Source organism: Coregonus clupeaformis, chromosome 12 (genome assembly GCF_020615455.1).
Source record: "Coregonus clupeaformis isolate EN_2021a chromosome 12, ASM2061545v1, whole genome shotgun sequence".
Lineage (NCBI taxonomy): Eukaryota > Metazoa > Chordata > Actinopteri > Salmoniformes > Salmonidae > Coregonus > Coregonus clupeaformis.
This window is the reverse complement of record NC_059203.1, coordinates 37,409,747-37,426,914: the sequence shown is the minus strand read 5'-3', so window position 1 is coordinate 37,426,914 and position 17,168 is coordinate 37,409,747. Positions and strand designations below refer to the sequence as shown.

Genomic DNA, 17,168 nt, shown 5'->3' with positions numbered 1-17,168 from the left:
CATGTATCATAAGGCCTTTCTTTGAGGGCCTAGTTATACCATAACACATTGGTGTTAGGAACCTCCTGGTTTACAGGCCACATCAGGATATCCAACAAGTGGAATTGTTAATCACCCGCAACCTGCATTCAGAATGACTGCAGGGTAGAGAAGATTGAATACTGAGACTACCTCAATCATCTAAACTGGAACAACCATCTCAGTGCAATAAATCCAATTACTAAAAGATTGGATAAGTTTAGATGTTATTTATCTTTGTGTAGCATACAATTAATCAACCAATCAATGTACATGCAAAAACACAGATATTACAATAAAACAAACAATTCTGAAAATCTCCCTGCAATAGAGCATGCTGGGAAATATGATATATGGTTCTATATAGAACCCTTCTTGGCTTCCAAAGAATCATCAAATAACCCTTTCTTCAAAAAACGGTTATTAGGATGTTAAAGATTCTAGGTAGAACCCTTTTTTCTAGGAGTGTAGATTTTTTAAAATATATATATAATCTCTCCTCCTCTGTAGTCAAACCCTCTCTGAGAGGTCAATATCAAGGAGGTGGTCAGTTGTCCACATCCTGTATCTAACTTTAGTTTTAACAAGGGTTTGTTTTTGGAGGTTGTTCAGCAGGTTGTATAGGTATTCTTGGGCTAAATGCCTAATAAATCTGAGAGAAATCTAATGTAAACGGGAAGAGTCTATAAAACCGTGAGCCTCACATTACAGTATTTTACTGATACTCAGTTCAGAGCAGACTCAATGTCTATCTGTTGTTTGAAAGGTCAAAGTTGTTGCTTGTGAGGCTTGGGGTCATGATGTGTTGTAAAAGTTCACACTAAAGTCCTTCAAATTACTTACTGAGTCATCAGGTGAGAAGCTTTTGTCCTCCAGCACAGCTCTGGCCAGGCCAAAGTCCTCTACCCTTTATCTACTAACCCCTCTGATCTGTCTTCTTACTGAAAGGTCAGTGTGTTTTTCTCTCATTGTCTAACCTCAGCCCTGTTTGACATTGGCCTTGTTTGTCATCCAGGATGATCCTGGGCTTATCAAAATGACCTCAGTGTTATATTCTATCAAACCTGCGTTACAGTGCAGACAAATATACCCTTTTTCCTGTAATCAAATTAAATCACAGAATTGTTTTGGGCTCCTGTGGCAAATACCATGTAGACGCCCCTCACAGGTAGATGTGTCCAGTTTTCATAATAAGACTTGTGGACAGTTCACACACACACACACACACACACACACACACACACACACACACACACACACACACACACACACACACACACACACACAGACACCCTCCCTCGGGGGCAGGCAGTGACAGTGCTATTGCTGTGCTGTTTCAAATGGATGGAAGAGAGGAGAGGATACAGTGGGGGAAAAAAGTATTTAGTCAGCCACCAATTGTGCAAGTTCTCCCACTTAAAAAGATGAGAGAGGCCTGTAATTTTCATCATAGGTACATGTCAACTATGACAGACAAAATGAGAAAAAATAATCTCCAGAAAATCACATTGTAGGATTTTTAATGAATTTATTTGCAAATTATGGTTGAAAATAAGTATTTGGTCAATAACAAAAGTTTCTCAATACTTTGTTATATACCCTTTGTTGGCAATGACACAGGTCAAACGTTTTCTGTAAGTCTTCACAACGTTTTCACACACTGTTGCTGGTATTTTGGCCCATTCCTCCATGCAGATCTCCTCTAGAGCAGTGATGTTTTGGGGCTGTCGCTGGGCAACACGGACTTTCAACTCCCTCCAAAGATTTTCTATGGGGTTGAGATCTGGAGACTAGCTAGGCCACTCCAGGACCTTGAAATGCTTCTTACGAAGCCACTCCTTCGTTGCCCGGGCGGTGTGTTTGGGATCATTGTCATGCTGAAAGACCCAGCCACGTTTCATCTTCAATGCCCTTGCTGATGGAAGGAGGTTTTCACTCAAAATCTCACGATACATGGCCCCATTCATTCTTTCCTTTACACGGATCAGTCGTCCTGGTCCCTTTGCAGAAAAACAGCCCCAAAGCATGATGTTTCCACCCCCATGCTTCACAGTAGGTATGGTGTTCTTTGGATGCAACTCAGCATTCTTTGTCCTCCAAGTTGAGTTTTTACCAAAAAGTTATATTTTGGTTTCATCTGACCATATGACATTCTCCCAATCCTCTTCTGGATCATCCAAATGCACTCTAGCAAACTTCAAACGGGCCTGGACATGTACTGGCTTAAGCAGGGGGACACGTCTGGCACTGCAGGATTTGAGTCCCTGGCGGCGTAGTGTGTTACTGATGGTAGGCTTTGTTACTTTGGTCCCAGCTCTCTGCAGGCCATTCACTAGGTCCCCCCCGTGTGGTTCTGGGATTTTTGCTCACCGTTCTTGTGATCATTTTGACCCCACGGGGTGAGATCTTGCGTGGAGCCCCAGATCGAGGGAGATTATCAGTGGTCTTGTATGTCTTCCATTTCCTAATAATTGCTCCCACAGTTGATTTCTTCAAACCAAGCTGCTTACCTATTGCAGATTCAGTCTTCCCAGCCTGGTGCAGGTCTACAATTTTGTTTCTGGTGTCCTTTGACAGCTCTTTGGTCTTGGCCATAGTGCAGTTTGGAGTGTGACTGTTTGAGGTTGTGGACAGGTGTCTTTTATACTGATAACAAGTTCAAACAGGTGCCATTAATACAGGTAACGAGTGGAGGACAGAGGAGCCTCTGTTACAGGTCTGTGAGAGCCAGAAATCTTGCTTGTTTGTAGGTGACCAAATACTTATTTTCCACCATAATTTGCAAATAAATTCATTAAAAATTATTTTTTTTCTGGATTATTATTATTTTTTTCTCAATTTGTCTGTCATAGTTGACGTGTACCTATGATGAAAATTACAGGCCTCTCTCATCTTTTTAAGTGGGAGAACTTGCACAATTGGTGGCTGACTAAATAATTTTTTCCCCCACTGTATGGTTAGATGACAGAGTGAGAGGCAGGGTGAGTAATCTTAGAAGGGTTCAGGGGTTCTTCCCATCACGTCTACAATGAGTACAGCGGAGCCCTGGCTACCTGCTTACCAGTGGTGGAAAAAGTACCCAATTGCCATACTTGAGTAAAAGTAAAGATACCTTAAAAATGACTCAAGTAAAAGTGAAAGTCACCCAGTAAAATACTACTTGAGTAAAAGTCTAAAAGTATTTGGTTTTAAAAGTACTTAAGTATCAAAAGTAAAAGTAAAAGTAAAAATAATGTCATATACTGCACAATTTTTCGTGTTTTTTATTTATTTATAGATAGCCAGGGGCACACTACAACATGCAGACATCATTTACAAACAAAGCATTTGTGTTTAGTGAGGCCGCCAGATCAGAGGCAGTAGGGATGACTAGTGATGTTCTCCTGACACTGTAAGTGCGTGAATTGGACCCTTTTCCTATCCTGCTAAGCACTCAAAATTTAACGAGTAATTTTGGGTGTCAGGGAAAATGTATGGCGTAAAATGTACATTATTTTCTTTAGGAAAGTAGTGAAGTAAAAGTTGTCAAAAACAGATACCCCCAAAAACGACTTAAGTAGTACTTGAAAATATTTTTACTTAAGTACTTTTCACCACTGCTGCTTACCTGCTCAGGCATCTAAGTGATTGATAGGGATGTGGATAGAGGGAGAGGGGTCGTATTACCTGTGTGTCAGTGACAGTGAAGCAACTCTCTGATTGTGTGGTAGTAGTCGTTACCGCTTCAGTCCTTTGTTACTGCTCATGGCTGGAGTGTGACCTCATACTTCCAGCTCCTTACAACAACAATATATATGAGTCTGTTTGTCACGACCCCACTGAAAGTAATATGGTCCATAGTTTTGCAAATGTCATACATTACTTTTGCTTAGAGGATGAATCCTTCTAAGTATGAATTTGTAAACACAGATATTTGGAGACCTTTCCACATGAGTCCTATCCAACATATATTTGGGAAGGAGGGAATCTAGGATATCAAATTTCATAGCCCTCACCTCTGGGTTTCCAGTGTATAACAGGCTAATCCTGCCTCACTGTGTGTTTTATTCACGTACTAATCCACTGGCAGGTGATGACATAGTACTGGTGCTCTCGCTGTGGAAATCTCCCTTCTCTCCTCCTCCTCTGTCTGCCCTATCTGTCTGCCTGCCTGTATGTCTGTCTGCCTGTCTGTGTCTGACTTACTGACAGCCTTGGCTCTTATCTCTGGCTGCCCTCCTCTTATCTCTGTGTGTGCACACCTTTCCTTTAGCCTCGTATTGTTCTTATTTAGGCTTATAACAACACTTTACTTGTCCCTGATGGTGTATTTGTATACAATACAGTATTTGCATATATTTGTGTGGGAAAATTAGCAAAAAAATAAAAAGGAAATAGTAACATAATAAAATAACAATAACGAGACTAGAGTATATACAATGAGTAAAGGTACTGAGTCAATGTGCAGGGGTACAAGGTAGTTGAGGTAATTGAGGTAATATGTACATGTAGGTAGGGGTAAAAGTGACTAGGCAATCAGGATAGATAATAAACAGTAGCAGCATCGTATGTGAAGAGTGTGAAAAAAATGTGAAACTGTGAGTGTGTGTGTGTCACCTGCATAGTCTCTCTCTCTCTCTCTCTCTCTCTCTCTCTCTCTCTCTCTCTCTCTCTCTCTCTCTCTCTCTCTCTCTCTCTCTCTCTCTCTCTCTCTATCTCTCTCTCTCTCTTCCTCCCACCCACTTTTATCCCCTATTCTCTCTCCTACTCCTTCTGTTTGCTTGAGTAAGGTCTTTTCACCAGAACCCCAGGCCTGACCCTGATGTACACAGTGAAACACTCCCACCCACACACCCAAAACACAGTCAAACACTCCCACCCACACACCCAAAACACACAGTCAAACACTCCCACCCACACACCCAAAACACACAGTCAAACACTCCCACCCACACATCCAAAACACACAGTCAAATATACTGTTTGTCAGACGGCATGTTGACAGTAGCTGCACAGGAGTCTCAAACACAATATTTTAATGACTGAACCAGTCCCTATTGTAAGCAATGCTCAGCTTTTCACCTCACATCCCACCAAAACAAATGATTTGCATCTGGATGCAAAGAAATTGCCCCATCACTAAAATAATGTTTTGTACACTAAGTGTACGAAACATTAAGGACGGACACCTGCTCTTTTCATTAAAGACTGACCAGGTGAATCCAGGTGAAAGCTATGATCCCTTATGGATGTCACTTGTTAAATCCACTTTAATCAGTGTAGATGAAGGGGAGGAGACAGGCTAAAGAAGGATTTTTAAGCCTTTACACAATTGAGACATGGATTGTGTATGTGTGGAGGGTAAATGGGCAAGACAAAATATTTAAGTGCCTTTGAACGGTTTATGGTAGGAGGTTCCAGGCGCACCGGTTTGTGTCAAGAACTGCGACACTGCTGGATTTTTCATGCTCAACAGTTTCCCGTGTGTATCAAGAATGGTCCACCTCCCAAAGGACATCCAGCCAACTTGACACAACTGTGGGAACTATTGGAGTCAGCATGGGCCATCATCCCTGTGGAACGCTTTCGACACCTTGTAGAGTCCATGCCCCGACAAATTGAGGCTGTTCTGAGGGCAAAAGGGGGGATTGCAACTTAATATTAGGAAGGTGTTCTTAATGTTTGTACACTCAGTGTATAATAGCAGCATATACATTTTGCTCAGCATCTTTATGTAATGTCTGGCTGCACACCTGGTGGTGAGCCCTGCAGCCAGATGTTTGAAGGTTGTGCAAGTCTTGGATCTCTGCCCAGTGTTAGCAGTGGGGTCAGGGGAGTGAGTGCTGGTGAGGGAGAAATTGAGAGAGAAATATCATAACTTCCCTCTCACCTGACTCTGCACTCCCGGCTCTCCAGTGCTGTAAACTTTTAAACCCGTTAAGTGTGTGTGTGCTTGTACGAGTGTGTGTGCATGCTGTGTGCAAGCATGTGTGTGTGTCTACATAAGTGTGTGTGTGTGTGTGCTGGCGCTGGCTGAGACAGTGTGTATGGTGGTGGGCCCCAGTGCTGGGGGCTGTCTGTGTGTCTGGCACCCATCACACACAGGAAACAGGCCCTGGACCCTAGAGCTTAGCTGCACATTAAAACACACAGGAAACACACACAGGAAACTGCGGCTGAACCGTCTTCCCGCTCACCTCACTCCCCCATCCTCCACTCCTCTCCTCCTCCAGACAGCCAGGGCCAAGCCAACACAGCTGACAGCCCATCTAACCTCTCTGCAGAGCTGCACGCTCGCTCAGGCAAGATCCCACCCATCCCCCCACGGACACCCAGACACTCTCTGGTTGGGAGCCCACTCTGACTGTGGCAAGGCAAGGGTCATGCCTAATAATTCACGATTGTATGAACCGATTTATAACTACGCATAACTCTGCAATGCTTTAGGCTAGAAACTATTTTGGTAAAAAAATATATACATTAAAAAAACAATTGGTAAAATGCCAGAGGAAGATGCAACGCCAATGCACATGGGAATATCTTTGGTTTGTCTCTATGACATTCAGAAGCTGAGCTACGACCTTCTAAAGTCAAGTCCAAAAAATGTACTTTAATTGGGAAGTCATCTTCTACAATGTGTGACTCTGTCACTATCAATTGATCTATTCACTTTCTGTAAAAGAGAATAATGTATAATTCAATTGAGGGTTCATATAACTTCTAATAATAAAACATATTTGATAGCGGAAAAACATTTGTGGAAATCGGGTCTAGACTTTATTTTCCTTATCCATTATTATTTAGTTATTTATTTATTTATTATTATTATTATTATTATTATTATTATTATTAAATAGCCTACCTAAAAGATGTCACGAGTATTGTTAAACTATGTAGAATAGCAAGAAAGGAGTAAAAAACAAAAATATATGTCCTAGGTCCTTCAAATTAATCAAAATCAAGCTTTTAGTGGTGTATTTCATATAGGCTATCTCAATAAACTGACTGTTAGAACTGTTAAGGCTCCATGGATTGATGAGGAATTGAAAAACTGTCTGGTTGAAAGAGATGGGGCAAAGGGAGTGGTTAATAAGACTGACTGCACATCTGACTGGCCGACTTACTGCAAATTGAGAAATTATGTGGCTAGACTTAACAAAAAGAAGATGAAACTGTAATACGAAGCCAAGTTCAATTATATAAAGAATGATGGGAAAAAAACTTTGGCGTACTTTTAAATGAAATTATGGGCAGAAAGACAAATTCAACTCCATCTTTCATTGAATCAGATGGCTTATTCATTACAAAACCATTTTATGTTGCCAATTATTTTAATGATTACTTAATTGGCAAAGTGGGTAAACAGTGAGCAATTGTATTCATTCATAAAACAAATAATGAAAGAAAAGCATTGTAATGTAAGTTTGAATTTTTAAAGGTAGTGTGGGACAAACCTCTTGCCATTGACAACTTGGAAGGCTACTGAGGATGGTAGCTGACTCTATGGCCACTCCTATCTGTAATATCTTTAATCTGAGTCTAGAGGAAGGTGTTTGTCCTCAGGCCTGGTGGGAAGCCAAAGTCACTCCTCTACCCAAGAGTGGTAAAGTGGCCTTTACTGGTTCTAACAGCAGACCAATCAGCTTGCTGCCAGCTCTTAGCAAACTGTTGGAAAAAATGGTGTTTGACCAAATACAATGCCATTTCTCTGTAAACAAATTGACAACAGACTTTCAGCATGCTTATAGAGAAGGGCACTTAACATGTACTGCACTGACAACAATGACTGATGATTAGTTGAAAGAAATTGATAATAAGAAGATTGTGGGAGCTGTACTGTTAGATTTTAGTGCAGCCTTTGATATTATTGATCATAACCTGTTGTTGAGAACTTATATTTTATGTTTTTTCAACCTATTTCTAATAGAACTGAATGTTTTCTTTAATGGAAGCTTCTCTAATGTCAAACATGTAGGGTGTGGTGTGCCACAGGGCAGTTCTCTAGGCCCTCCACTTTTTTCTATGTTTACCAATGACATGCCACTGGCATTAAACAAAGCCTGTGTGTCCATGTATGCTGATGATTCAACCATATACATGTCAGCAACCACAGCTAATAAAGTCACTGAAACCCGTAACAAGGAGTTGCAGTCAGTTTTGGAATGGGTGGCCAGTAATAAACTGGTCCTGAACATCTCTAAAACTAAGAGCATTGTATTTGGTACAAATCATTCCCTAAGCTCTAGACCTCAGCTGAATCTGGTAATGAATGATGTGGCTGTTAAACAAGTTGAGGAGACAAAATTACTTGGTGTTACCTTAGATTGTAAATTCAAGAAAACATACAGTATTATATAGAGCCATTATTGCATGGAACTCCCTTCCATCTCATATTGCTCAAATGAACCACAAACCTGGTTTTAAAAAACAGATAAAGCAACACCTCATGGCACAACACCTCTCCCCTGTTTGACCTAGATACTTAGTATATATTTATTGATATATAGGCTATGTGTTCCGTTTTGAAATGTATGTAGTTCTGTCCTTGAGCTGTTCTTGTCTATTAATGTTCTGTATTATGTAATCTTTCATGTTCTGTGTTGACCCCAGGTAGAGTAGCTGCGGCTTTCGCAAAAGCTAATGGGGATCCTAATAAAATACCAAATACATCCCTGGTCATTCCTACTGCCTCTGATCTGGCGGACTCACCAAACACAAATGCTTTGTTTGTAAATTATGTCTGAGTGTTGGAGTGTGCCCCTGGCTATCCGTAAATAAAATAAAATAAACTAGAAAATTGTGGCGCCTGGTTTGCTTAATATAAGGAATTTTTATGATTTATAGTTTTACTTTTAGTTTTTGATACTTAAATATATTTTAGCAATTACATTTACATTTGATACTTAAGTATATTTAAAACTACATACTTTTAGACTTTTACTCAAAGGGTTTTTTACTGGGTGACTTTCACTTTACTCAAGTATGACAATTGGGTACTGCGGAGGAGCGGGGTGACATGAGAGAACTTGGGAAGGTTGAACACCAGACGGGCTGCAGCGTTCTGGATAAGTTGTAGGGGTTTAATGGCACAGGCAGGGTGCCCAGCCAACAGCGAGTTGCAGTAATCCAGACGGGAGATGACAAGTGCCTGGATTAGGACCTGTGCCGCTTTCTGTGTAAGGTAGGATCGTACTCTGCGAATGTTGTAGAGCATGAACCTGCAGGAACGGGTCACCGCTTTGATGTTAGCGGAGAACGACAGGGTGTTGTCCAGGGTCATGCCAAGGTTCTTTGCACTCTTGTAGGAGGACCCAATGGAGTTGTCAACCGTGATGGCGAGATCATGGAGCGGGCAGTCCTTCCCCGGGAGGAAGAGCAGCTCCGTCTTGCCAAGGTTCAGCTTGAGGTGGTGATCCGACATCCACACTGATATGTCAGCCAGACATGCAGAGATGCGATTCGCCATTTGGTTATCAGAAGGGGGAAAGGAGAAAATTAATTGTGTGTCGTCTGCGTAGCAATGATAGGAGAGACCATGTGAGAATATGACAGAGCCAAGTGACTTGGTGTATAGAGAGAATAGGAGAGGGCCTAGAACTGAGCCCTGGGGGACACCAGTGGTGAGAGCACGTGGTAAGGAGACAGAGTTGGCTAGAGACGGCACGCTCAAGAGTTTTGGAGAGAAAAGAAAGAAGGGATACTGGTCTGTAGTTGTTGACATCGGAGGGATCGAGTGTAGGTTTTTTGAGGAGGGGTGCAACTCTCGCTCTCTTGAAGACGGAAGGGACATGGCCAGCGGTCAAGGATGAGTTGATGAGCGAGGTGAGGTAAGGGAGAAGGTCTCCGGAAATGGTCTGGAGAAGAGAGGAGGGGATAGGGTCAAGCGGGCAGGTTGTTGGGCGGCCGGCCGTCACAGGTCGCAAGATTTCATCTGGAGAGAGAGGGGAGAAAGAAGTCAAAGCATAGGGTAGAGCAGTGTGAGCAGGACCAGCGGTGTCATTTGACTTAATTTACATTTAACGTCATTTAGCAGACGCTCTTATCCAGAGCGACTTACAGTTAGTGAGTGTATACATTATATATATATTTTTTATACCCCCCGTGGGAATCGAACCCACAATCCTGCTCTACCAACTGAGCTACATCCCTGCCGGCCATTCCCTCCCCTACCCTGGACGACACTGGGCCAATTGTGCGCCTCCCCATGGGTCACCCGGTCACGGCCGGCTACGACAGAGTCTGGATTCGAACCAGGATCTCTAGTGGCACAGCTAGCACTGCGAAGCACTGCCTTAGACCACTGCACCACTCGGGAGGCCAATAAATGAGGATTGGATGTCGTCAACCTTCTTTTCAAAATGGTTGATGAAGTCATCCACAGAGAGGGAGGAGGGAGGGGGAGGAGGATTCAGCAGGGAGGAGAAGGTGGCAAAGAGCTTCCTAGGGTTAGAGGCAGAGGCTTGAAATTTAGAGTGGTAGAAGGTGGCTTTAGCAGCAGAAATGGAGGAAGAGAATGTAGAGAGGAGGGAGTGAAAAGATTACAGGTCCGCAGGGAGTCTAGTTTTCCTCCATTTCCGCTCGGCTGCCCGGAGCCCTGTTCTGTGAGCTCGCAATGAGTCGTCAAGCCACGGAGCAGGAGGGGAGGACCGAGCCAGCCGGGAGGATAGGGGACATAGAGAGTCAAAAGATGCAGAAAGGGAGGAGAGGAGGGTTGAGGAGGCAGAATCAGGAGATCGGAGGGAGAAGGATTTAGCAGAGGGAAGAGATGATAGGATGGAAGAGGAGAGAGTAGCGGGAGAGAGAGAGCGAAGGTTGCGACGGCACATTACCATCTGAGTAGGGGCAGAGTGAGTAGTGTTGGAGGAGAGCGAGAGAGAAAATGATACAAAGTAGTGGTCGGAGACTTGGAGGGGAGTTGCAGTGAGATTAGTAGAAGTACAGCATCTAGTAAAGATGAGGTAAAGCGTATTGCCTGCCTTGTGAGTAGGGCGGGACGGTGAGTGGGTGAGGTCAAAAGAGGAAAGGAGTGGAAAGAAGGAGGCAAAGATAAATGAGTCAAAGGCTGATTTAGGGAGGTTAAAGTCACCCAGAACTGTGAGGGGTGAGCCATCCTCAGGAAAGGAATTTATCAAGGCGTCAAGCTCATTGATGAACTCTCCAAGGGAACTTGGAGGGTGATAAATGATAAGGATGTTAAGCTTGAATGGGGTAGTGACTGAGACAGCATGGAATTCAAATGAGGAGATAAACAGATGGGTCAGGGGGAAAAGAGAGAATGTCCACTTGGGAGAGATGAGGATTCCTGTGCCACCGCCGCACTGACCAGATGCTCTTGGGGTATGCGAGAACACATGATCAGACGAGGAAAGAGCAGTAGGAGTAGCATTGTTTTCTGTGGTAATCCATGTTTCCGTCAGCGCCAAGAAGTCGAGGGACTGGAGGGTAGCATAGGCTGAGATGAACTGTGCCTTGTTGGCCGCAGAACGGCAGTTCCAGAGGCTACCGGAGACCTGGAACTCCACGTGGGTCAGGCGCGCAGGGACCACCAGATTAGAGTGGCAGCAGCCACGCGGTGTGAAGCGTTTGTATGGCCTGTGCAGAGAGGAGAGAACAGGGATAGACAGACACATAGTTGACAGGCTACAGAAAAGGCTACAATAATGCAAAGGAGATCGGAATGAAATTAACTAAACATCTGGGAAAGAGAGAGAGCGGGGCCTCCCTCACTTACGTTTCACTGAAACACTCAAATATAACTCTCCCAACTTCCACTTTAGAAAATATAATTGTTGTAAACTACAGCGGTTTAATGTTTTCTAGGAATAGACTCTAACTTAGTTTATTCAGCTAGCTAACTTGATATTCTTCCGTGAAAACTGCCCAGGGCACCGTATCCTATGACGCCATAGCTAACTAGCATGCTAGCTTCCAATAACACGGTTTAGCACCAATACTCGGTTACAACAAACTACCAATAGTGTGTTAACACGCCAAACAGATCATTCGTGTCCGTGTTTAACGTTGTGTAAAGTTTTGGGTTAGTTTTGACAGTTTGAGTGAGTACGTTGTCAACTTATTCAGCCAGTTAGTTAGCTACCTAGAATAGTTCGCATATTAGCTAGCCATTACTCTCTGTCCCACTGTAGGAAACACAGAGAGAGCCAAGCTAACGTCACCCATGTCTTGAATTCCTTTTGAATGACTCTGGTTACCAGTATGTAAAAATAAAATAAAAATAAATGTAGGTTATAACTTACCCTTAGTAGCTACTGTTAGCTAGTTAAGTGTAAAGCCTCCCGAGTGACGCAGTGGTCTAAGGCACTGCATCGCAGTGCTAGCTGTGCCACTAGAGATCCTGGTTCGAATCCAGGCTCTGTCGTAGCCGGCCGCGACCGGGAGACCCATGAGGCGGCGCATAATTGGCCCAGCGTCGTCCAGGGTAGGGGAGGGAATGGCCGGCAGAGATGCAGAGCATGGCGTTTGCAACGCCAGGGTTGTGGGTTCATTTCCCATGGGGGGCCAGTATGAAAAATAAAATAATGTATGCACTCACTAACTGTAAGTCGCTCTGGATAAGAGCGTCTGCTAAATGACTAAAATGTAAATGTAAATGTAAAGCTGAATCGATTTAGCCAGTTCGCGTCTGTCCCAACGGAGAGAAAGCGTATCCAAACATTACAGCTAGGTTGTTCCAGCTGTTGTTTAGTTAGCTATCCAGGTAGCAACAAGCTAGCTACATTTCGAGTACAGTAGCTACTAACTACCTAACGTTAACGCTTCAGATAATGAGGTTAGAAAAACAGCTGAATGGTAGGTAGCTAGCTAGCATAATTACAGGTACTCTTAAGCGTGAAATAACATTGGAAACAACTATCCACAGTTGGATAAAAGTTACCAGTAGCTACCTGCTAGCTAGATAGCTTTATTGGTCCAGGTAGTGGGTTAGCTAGCCTCGTGCTTCACTGGGCTCAGCTGAATACAATACTTACCTACAATAACTACCTAGATAAACTACCTACAATACCTAACTACAATACCTACCTACAATCTAAATGCATGGTTTAAGCTTTACTCGACAATGCATGGTTTAAGCTTACCTCCCGCTTAGAGAAACACAACCTCACCCCTTCGTCAGGTACATATATGCCCGTTATAGCACCACCGTGTGGTCGATATGAATATTATTGTATATGTTAAGTCTTGACAGTGTTTGCAACATGTGTACCAAATTGTGTTACAAAACGAATATCCTTGACTGATTTACAGTGCTTTCAGAAAGTATTCATACCCCATGACTTATTCCACATTTTGTTGTGTTACAGCCTGAATTCAAAATGTATTATATACCCCATGTGACAAAGTGAAAACATGTTTTTAGAAATGTTAGCAAACGTATTAAATTACAGAAATATCGAATAAGTCTTCATACCCCTAAGTCAATACATGTTAGAATCACCTTTGGCAGTGATTACAGCTGTGAGTCTTTCTGGGTACGTCTCTAAGAGCTTTGCACACCTGAATTGTACAATATTTGCACATTATTCTTTTTTAAATTCTTCAAGCTCTGTCAAGTTGGTTGTTGATCATTGCTAACAAGCTATTTTCAAGACTCACCAAAGATTTTCAAGCTCTAACTAGGCCACTCAGGAACATTCAATGTCGTCTTGGTAAGCAACTTTAGTGTACATTTGGCCTTGTGCTTTAGGTTATTGTCCTGCTGAAAGGTGAATTTGTGTCCCATGGTCTGGTGGAAAGCAGAGGATTTTGCCTGTGCTTAGCTCTATTTTGATTATTTGTATCCTAAAAAACTCCCTAGTCCTTGCCGATGACAAGCATACCCATTTACATTTACATTACATTTACATTTACGTCATTTAGCAGACGCTCTTATCCAGAGCGACTTACAAATAGGTGCAATCACCCTATAGCCAGTGGGATAACCACTTTACAATCACATTTTTTTATTATTTTTTTAATTTATTTATTTTTATTTTTTATTTTTTATTTTTTTAGGGGGGGTAGAAGGATTACTTTATCCTATCCCAGGTATTCCTTAAAGAGGTGGGGTTTCAAATGTCTCCGGAAGGTGGTGAGTGACTCCGCTGTCCTGGCGTCGTGAGGGAGCTTGTTCCACCATTGGGGTGCCAGAGCAGCGAACAGTTTTGACTGGGCTGAGCGGGAACTATGCTTCCGCAGAGGAAGGGAGCCAGCAGGCCAGAGGTGGATGAACGCAATGCCCTCGTTTGGATGTAGGGACTGATCAGATCCAGAAGGTACAGAGGTGCCGATCCCCTCACAGCTCCATAGGCAAGCACCATGGTCTTGTAACAGATGCGAGCTTCAACTGGAAGCCAGTGGAGTGTGCGGAGGAGCGGGGTGACGTGAGAGAACTTGGGAAGGTTGAACACCAGACGGGCTGCGGCATTCTGGATGAGTTGTAGGGGTTTAATGGCACAGGCAGGGAGCCCAGCCAACAGCGAGTTGCAGTAATCCAGACGGGAGATGACAAGTGCCTGGATTAGGACCTGTGCCGCTTCCTGTGTAAGGCAGGGTCGTACTCTCCGAATGTTGTAGAGCATGAACCTGCAGGATCGGGTCACCGCCTTGATGTTAGCGGAGAACGACAGGGTGTTATTCCAGGGTCACGCCAAGGCTCTTCGCACTCTGGGAGGAGGACACAATGGAGTTGTCAACCGTGATGGCGAGATCATGGAACGGGCAGTCCTTCCCCGGGAGGAAGAGCAGCTCCGTCTTGCCAAGGTTCAGCTTGAGGTGGTGATCCGTCATCCATACTGATATGTCTGCCAGACATGCAGAGATGCGATTCGCCACCTGGTTATCAGAAGGGGGAAAGGAGAAGATTAGTTGTGTGTCGTCTGCGTAGCAATGATAGGAGAGGCCATGTGAGGATATGACAGAGCCAAGTGACTTGGTGTATAGGGAGAATAGGAGAGGGCCTAGAACTGAGCCCTGGGGGACACCAGTGGTGAGAGCATGTGGTGCTCCCATAACATGATGCAGCCACCACCATGCTTGAAATTATGAAGAGTGGTACTCAGTGATGTGTTGTGTTGGATTTGCCCCATACATAAAACGTTGTATTCAGGACATAAAGTTAATTTCTTTGCCACGTTTTGCAGTTTTACTTTAGTGCCTTATTGCAAACAGGATGCGTGTTTTGGACTATTTGTATTCTGTACATGCTTCCTTCTTTTCACTCTGTCATTTATATTAATATTGTGGAGTAACTACAATGTTGTTGATCCATCCTCAGTTTTTTAGGCTATAACTAGCAATGCAAATGGCTCTGAGATACAAATAATATTACTACACAGATCATACACGTAACGTTAGCTAGCGAGCCAGCCAGCTAACATTAGCTAGCTAGCCAACAGTACTCTTTAACTTGCAATGAAAACAACTTTTTGACAAAATTAGAAACTTATAATATCTGAAAATGTAGCTAGCTATACTCTCTTACCCGTATACATGGATGACCGCTTCTCTCTCTCTGTCACCGATGCCATGGTTGACCTTAGTTTGAAGATGTAATCCGGAGACAGGTGTTTTATGCAATAGCCATCCGTGTGTTCTCTTTTTGACTCCCTCCACATATTTGCAATCAAACGCCAGAATTTTCTCCATCTCCTTAGCTATCATACTCTGCTTCCACCGGGTATTCTACTGATTTCAAAACACTGGAGCAGTGGCCATGTTGGGTGTGCAGGAACCTTGCGTAGACAGCTGGCGTGCCAACGAGATCCATCTGCCAGTTGAAATGTCACTGGGCCCAGTTGACAACTGATCTGACTTTAAAGAGGACCAGCGGTGCTTAGTTTGTTGGCCCGATGTGTGTTGATAGGCTGTGACCCAGTCAGACACCATGATGATTGGTGGCTGAGCCCTGTGCTTCTTGTCGAACGTCTGCTTCATGTCACGCTGATCCTTCCGCACTGAAGGTCCGCCTGGTGGGTGAGGTGGCAGTGCCCTTGGTGGGCGGAGTCTGGTGAGGGGGTCTGAGAGAGTGCAGTCCCCAGAGAGCAATCTTCTGCCATGTCCGCGCAGAGTCAATTTTTGAGGGATTGATTAAATCTTTCGACACCCTGTTCGCCTGCAGGCGGTAGAAAGTAGTACGGATGTGGATGACACCTTTGACTGCAAGGTAAGAGGTGAAGTGGTTCTACAGGAACTGAGGTCCATTGTCCGTGGTAATAGCCTGGGGCAGACCCCAGCGAGTGAAGAGCTGGTCCAGGAAGTTGACTATGGCCTCCACTGTGACATGTGCCCATTGGGATGACTTCGGGCCATTTAGAGTGAAGGTCATACAGCACCTTTGATGGTGTGGGACGTTGTGTAGCTCCCCACAGACATCGAGCTGTAGGTGCTCCCAAGGCCCAGATGGCCAGTCCAGGGGCTGTAGAGGGGGAGGGGCAGGTGGGTCTTCCCGCTGATGAGGCATTGCATGCAGGACCTGACGAAGGGATCACTGCACAGTGGCCGCGTGCGATGCAGGCATCACCCCAACAAGAAAGTTTTTCACACGTGAAAACGACTCCAGTTCTGGTGGGACACGGGAAGGCCATCCGTTCCTGATGTACTCAGTGAGTGTGCCAAATGATGGTTCTGCAGCCGAAGCGTCCTTGAGTTCTGTAGAGGAGAGTAGACGAGATGCACCAACTCCTCTTCACCATCTGTCACCATCTGAGTAGGTGAGCTGTGTGTGGTGATGGGAGTGAACTGTACTTGGAAATCGTACTGTTGTAGGCTCTGCTCTAATTTATATAAGCACAAAGGACAATGCCCATGGACTAGTCAGCCAAATGTATCTCTCTGTTACAGTATCCAGAGGACTGACTATTGAATTAGTGGTAGATACCAAACATGGATAATATAGGATTATTCTATCTGAAACTTGTTCACTGAGGATAACTCTGATGCTATCTATATGGATGTATTATCTATGTGGTTACTTGTATCTGTACAGGGGTAACTCTAAATTACTCTATTCAAAGAGTTTTTATTGTCCTCAGGAATTCTGTCTTATTTACATTGGTCTCATCCCCCACAGAAGCCTCTAAATGCTGTGACACCTTGTGGAGATTGGGCCTTGTTGGTCAGGTTACTCTGTAAACTTGGTATCATTTTATTGGTCAATGGTGGTTGGTTTTGGG

The 17,168-nt window shown here is 43.9% G+C and overlaps 1 protein-coding gene across 1 annotated transcript in view; it reads right to left on the bottom strand.

Moving 5' to 3' along the window:
- The window catches only part of LOC121578768 (collagen alpha-1(VII) chain-like), a 109,193-nt gene extending 93,141 nt beyond the window's left edge, over positions 1-16,052 (bottom strand). The window contains exon 1 of the mRNA XM_041893153.1: positions 15,936-16,052. Within this exon, the coding sequence (XP_041749087.1) occupies positions 15,936-16,052 (117 nt within the window). The remainder of the gene's footprint in view (positions 1-15,935) is intronic.
- Between the last annotated feature and the right edge of the window lie 1,116 nt (positions 16,053-17,168).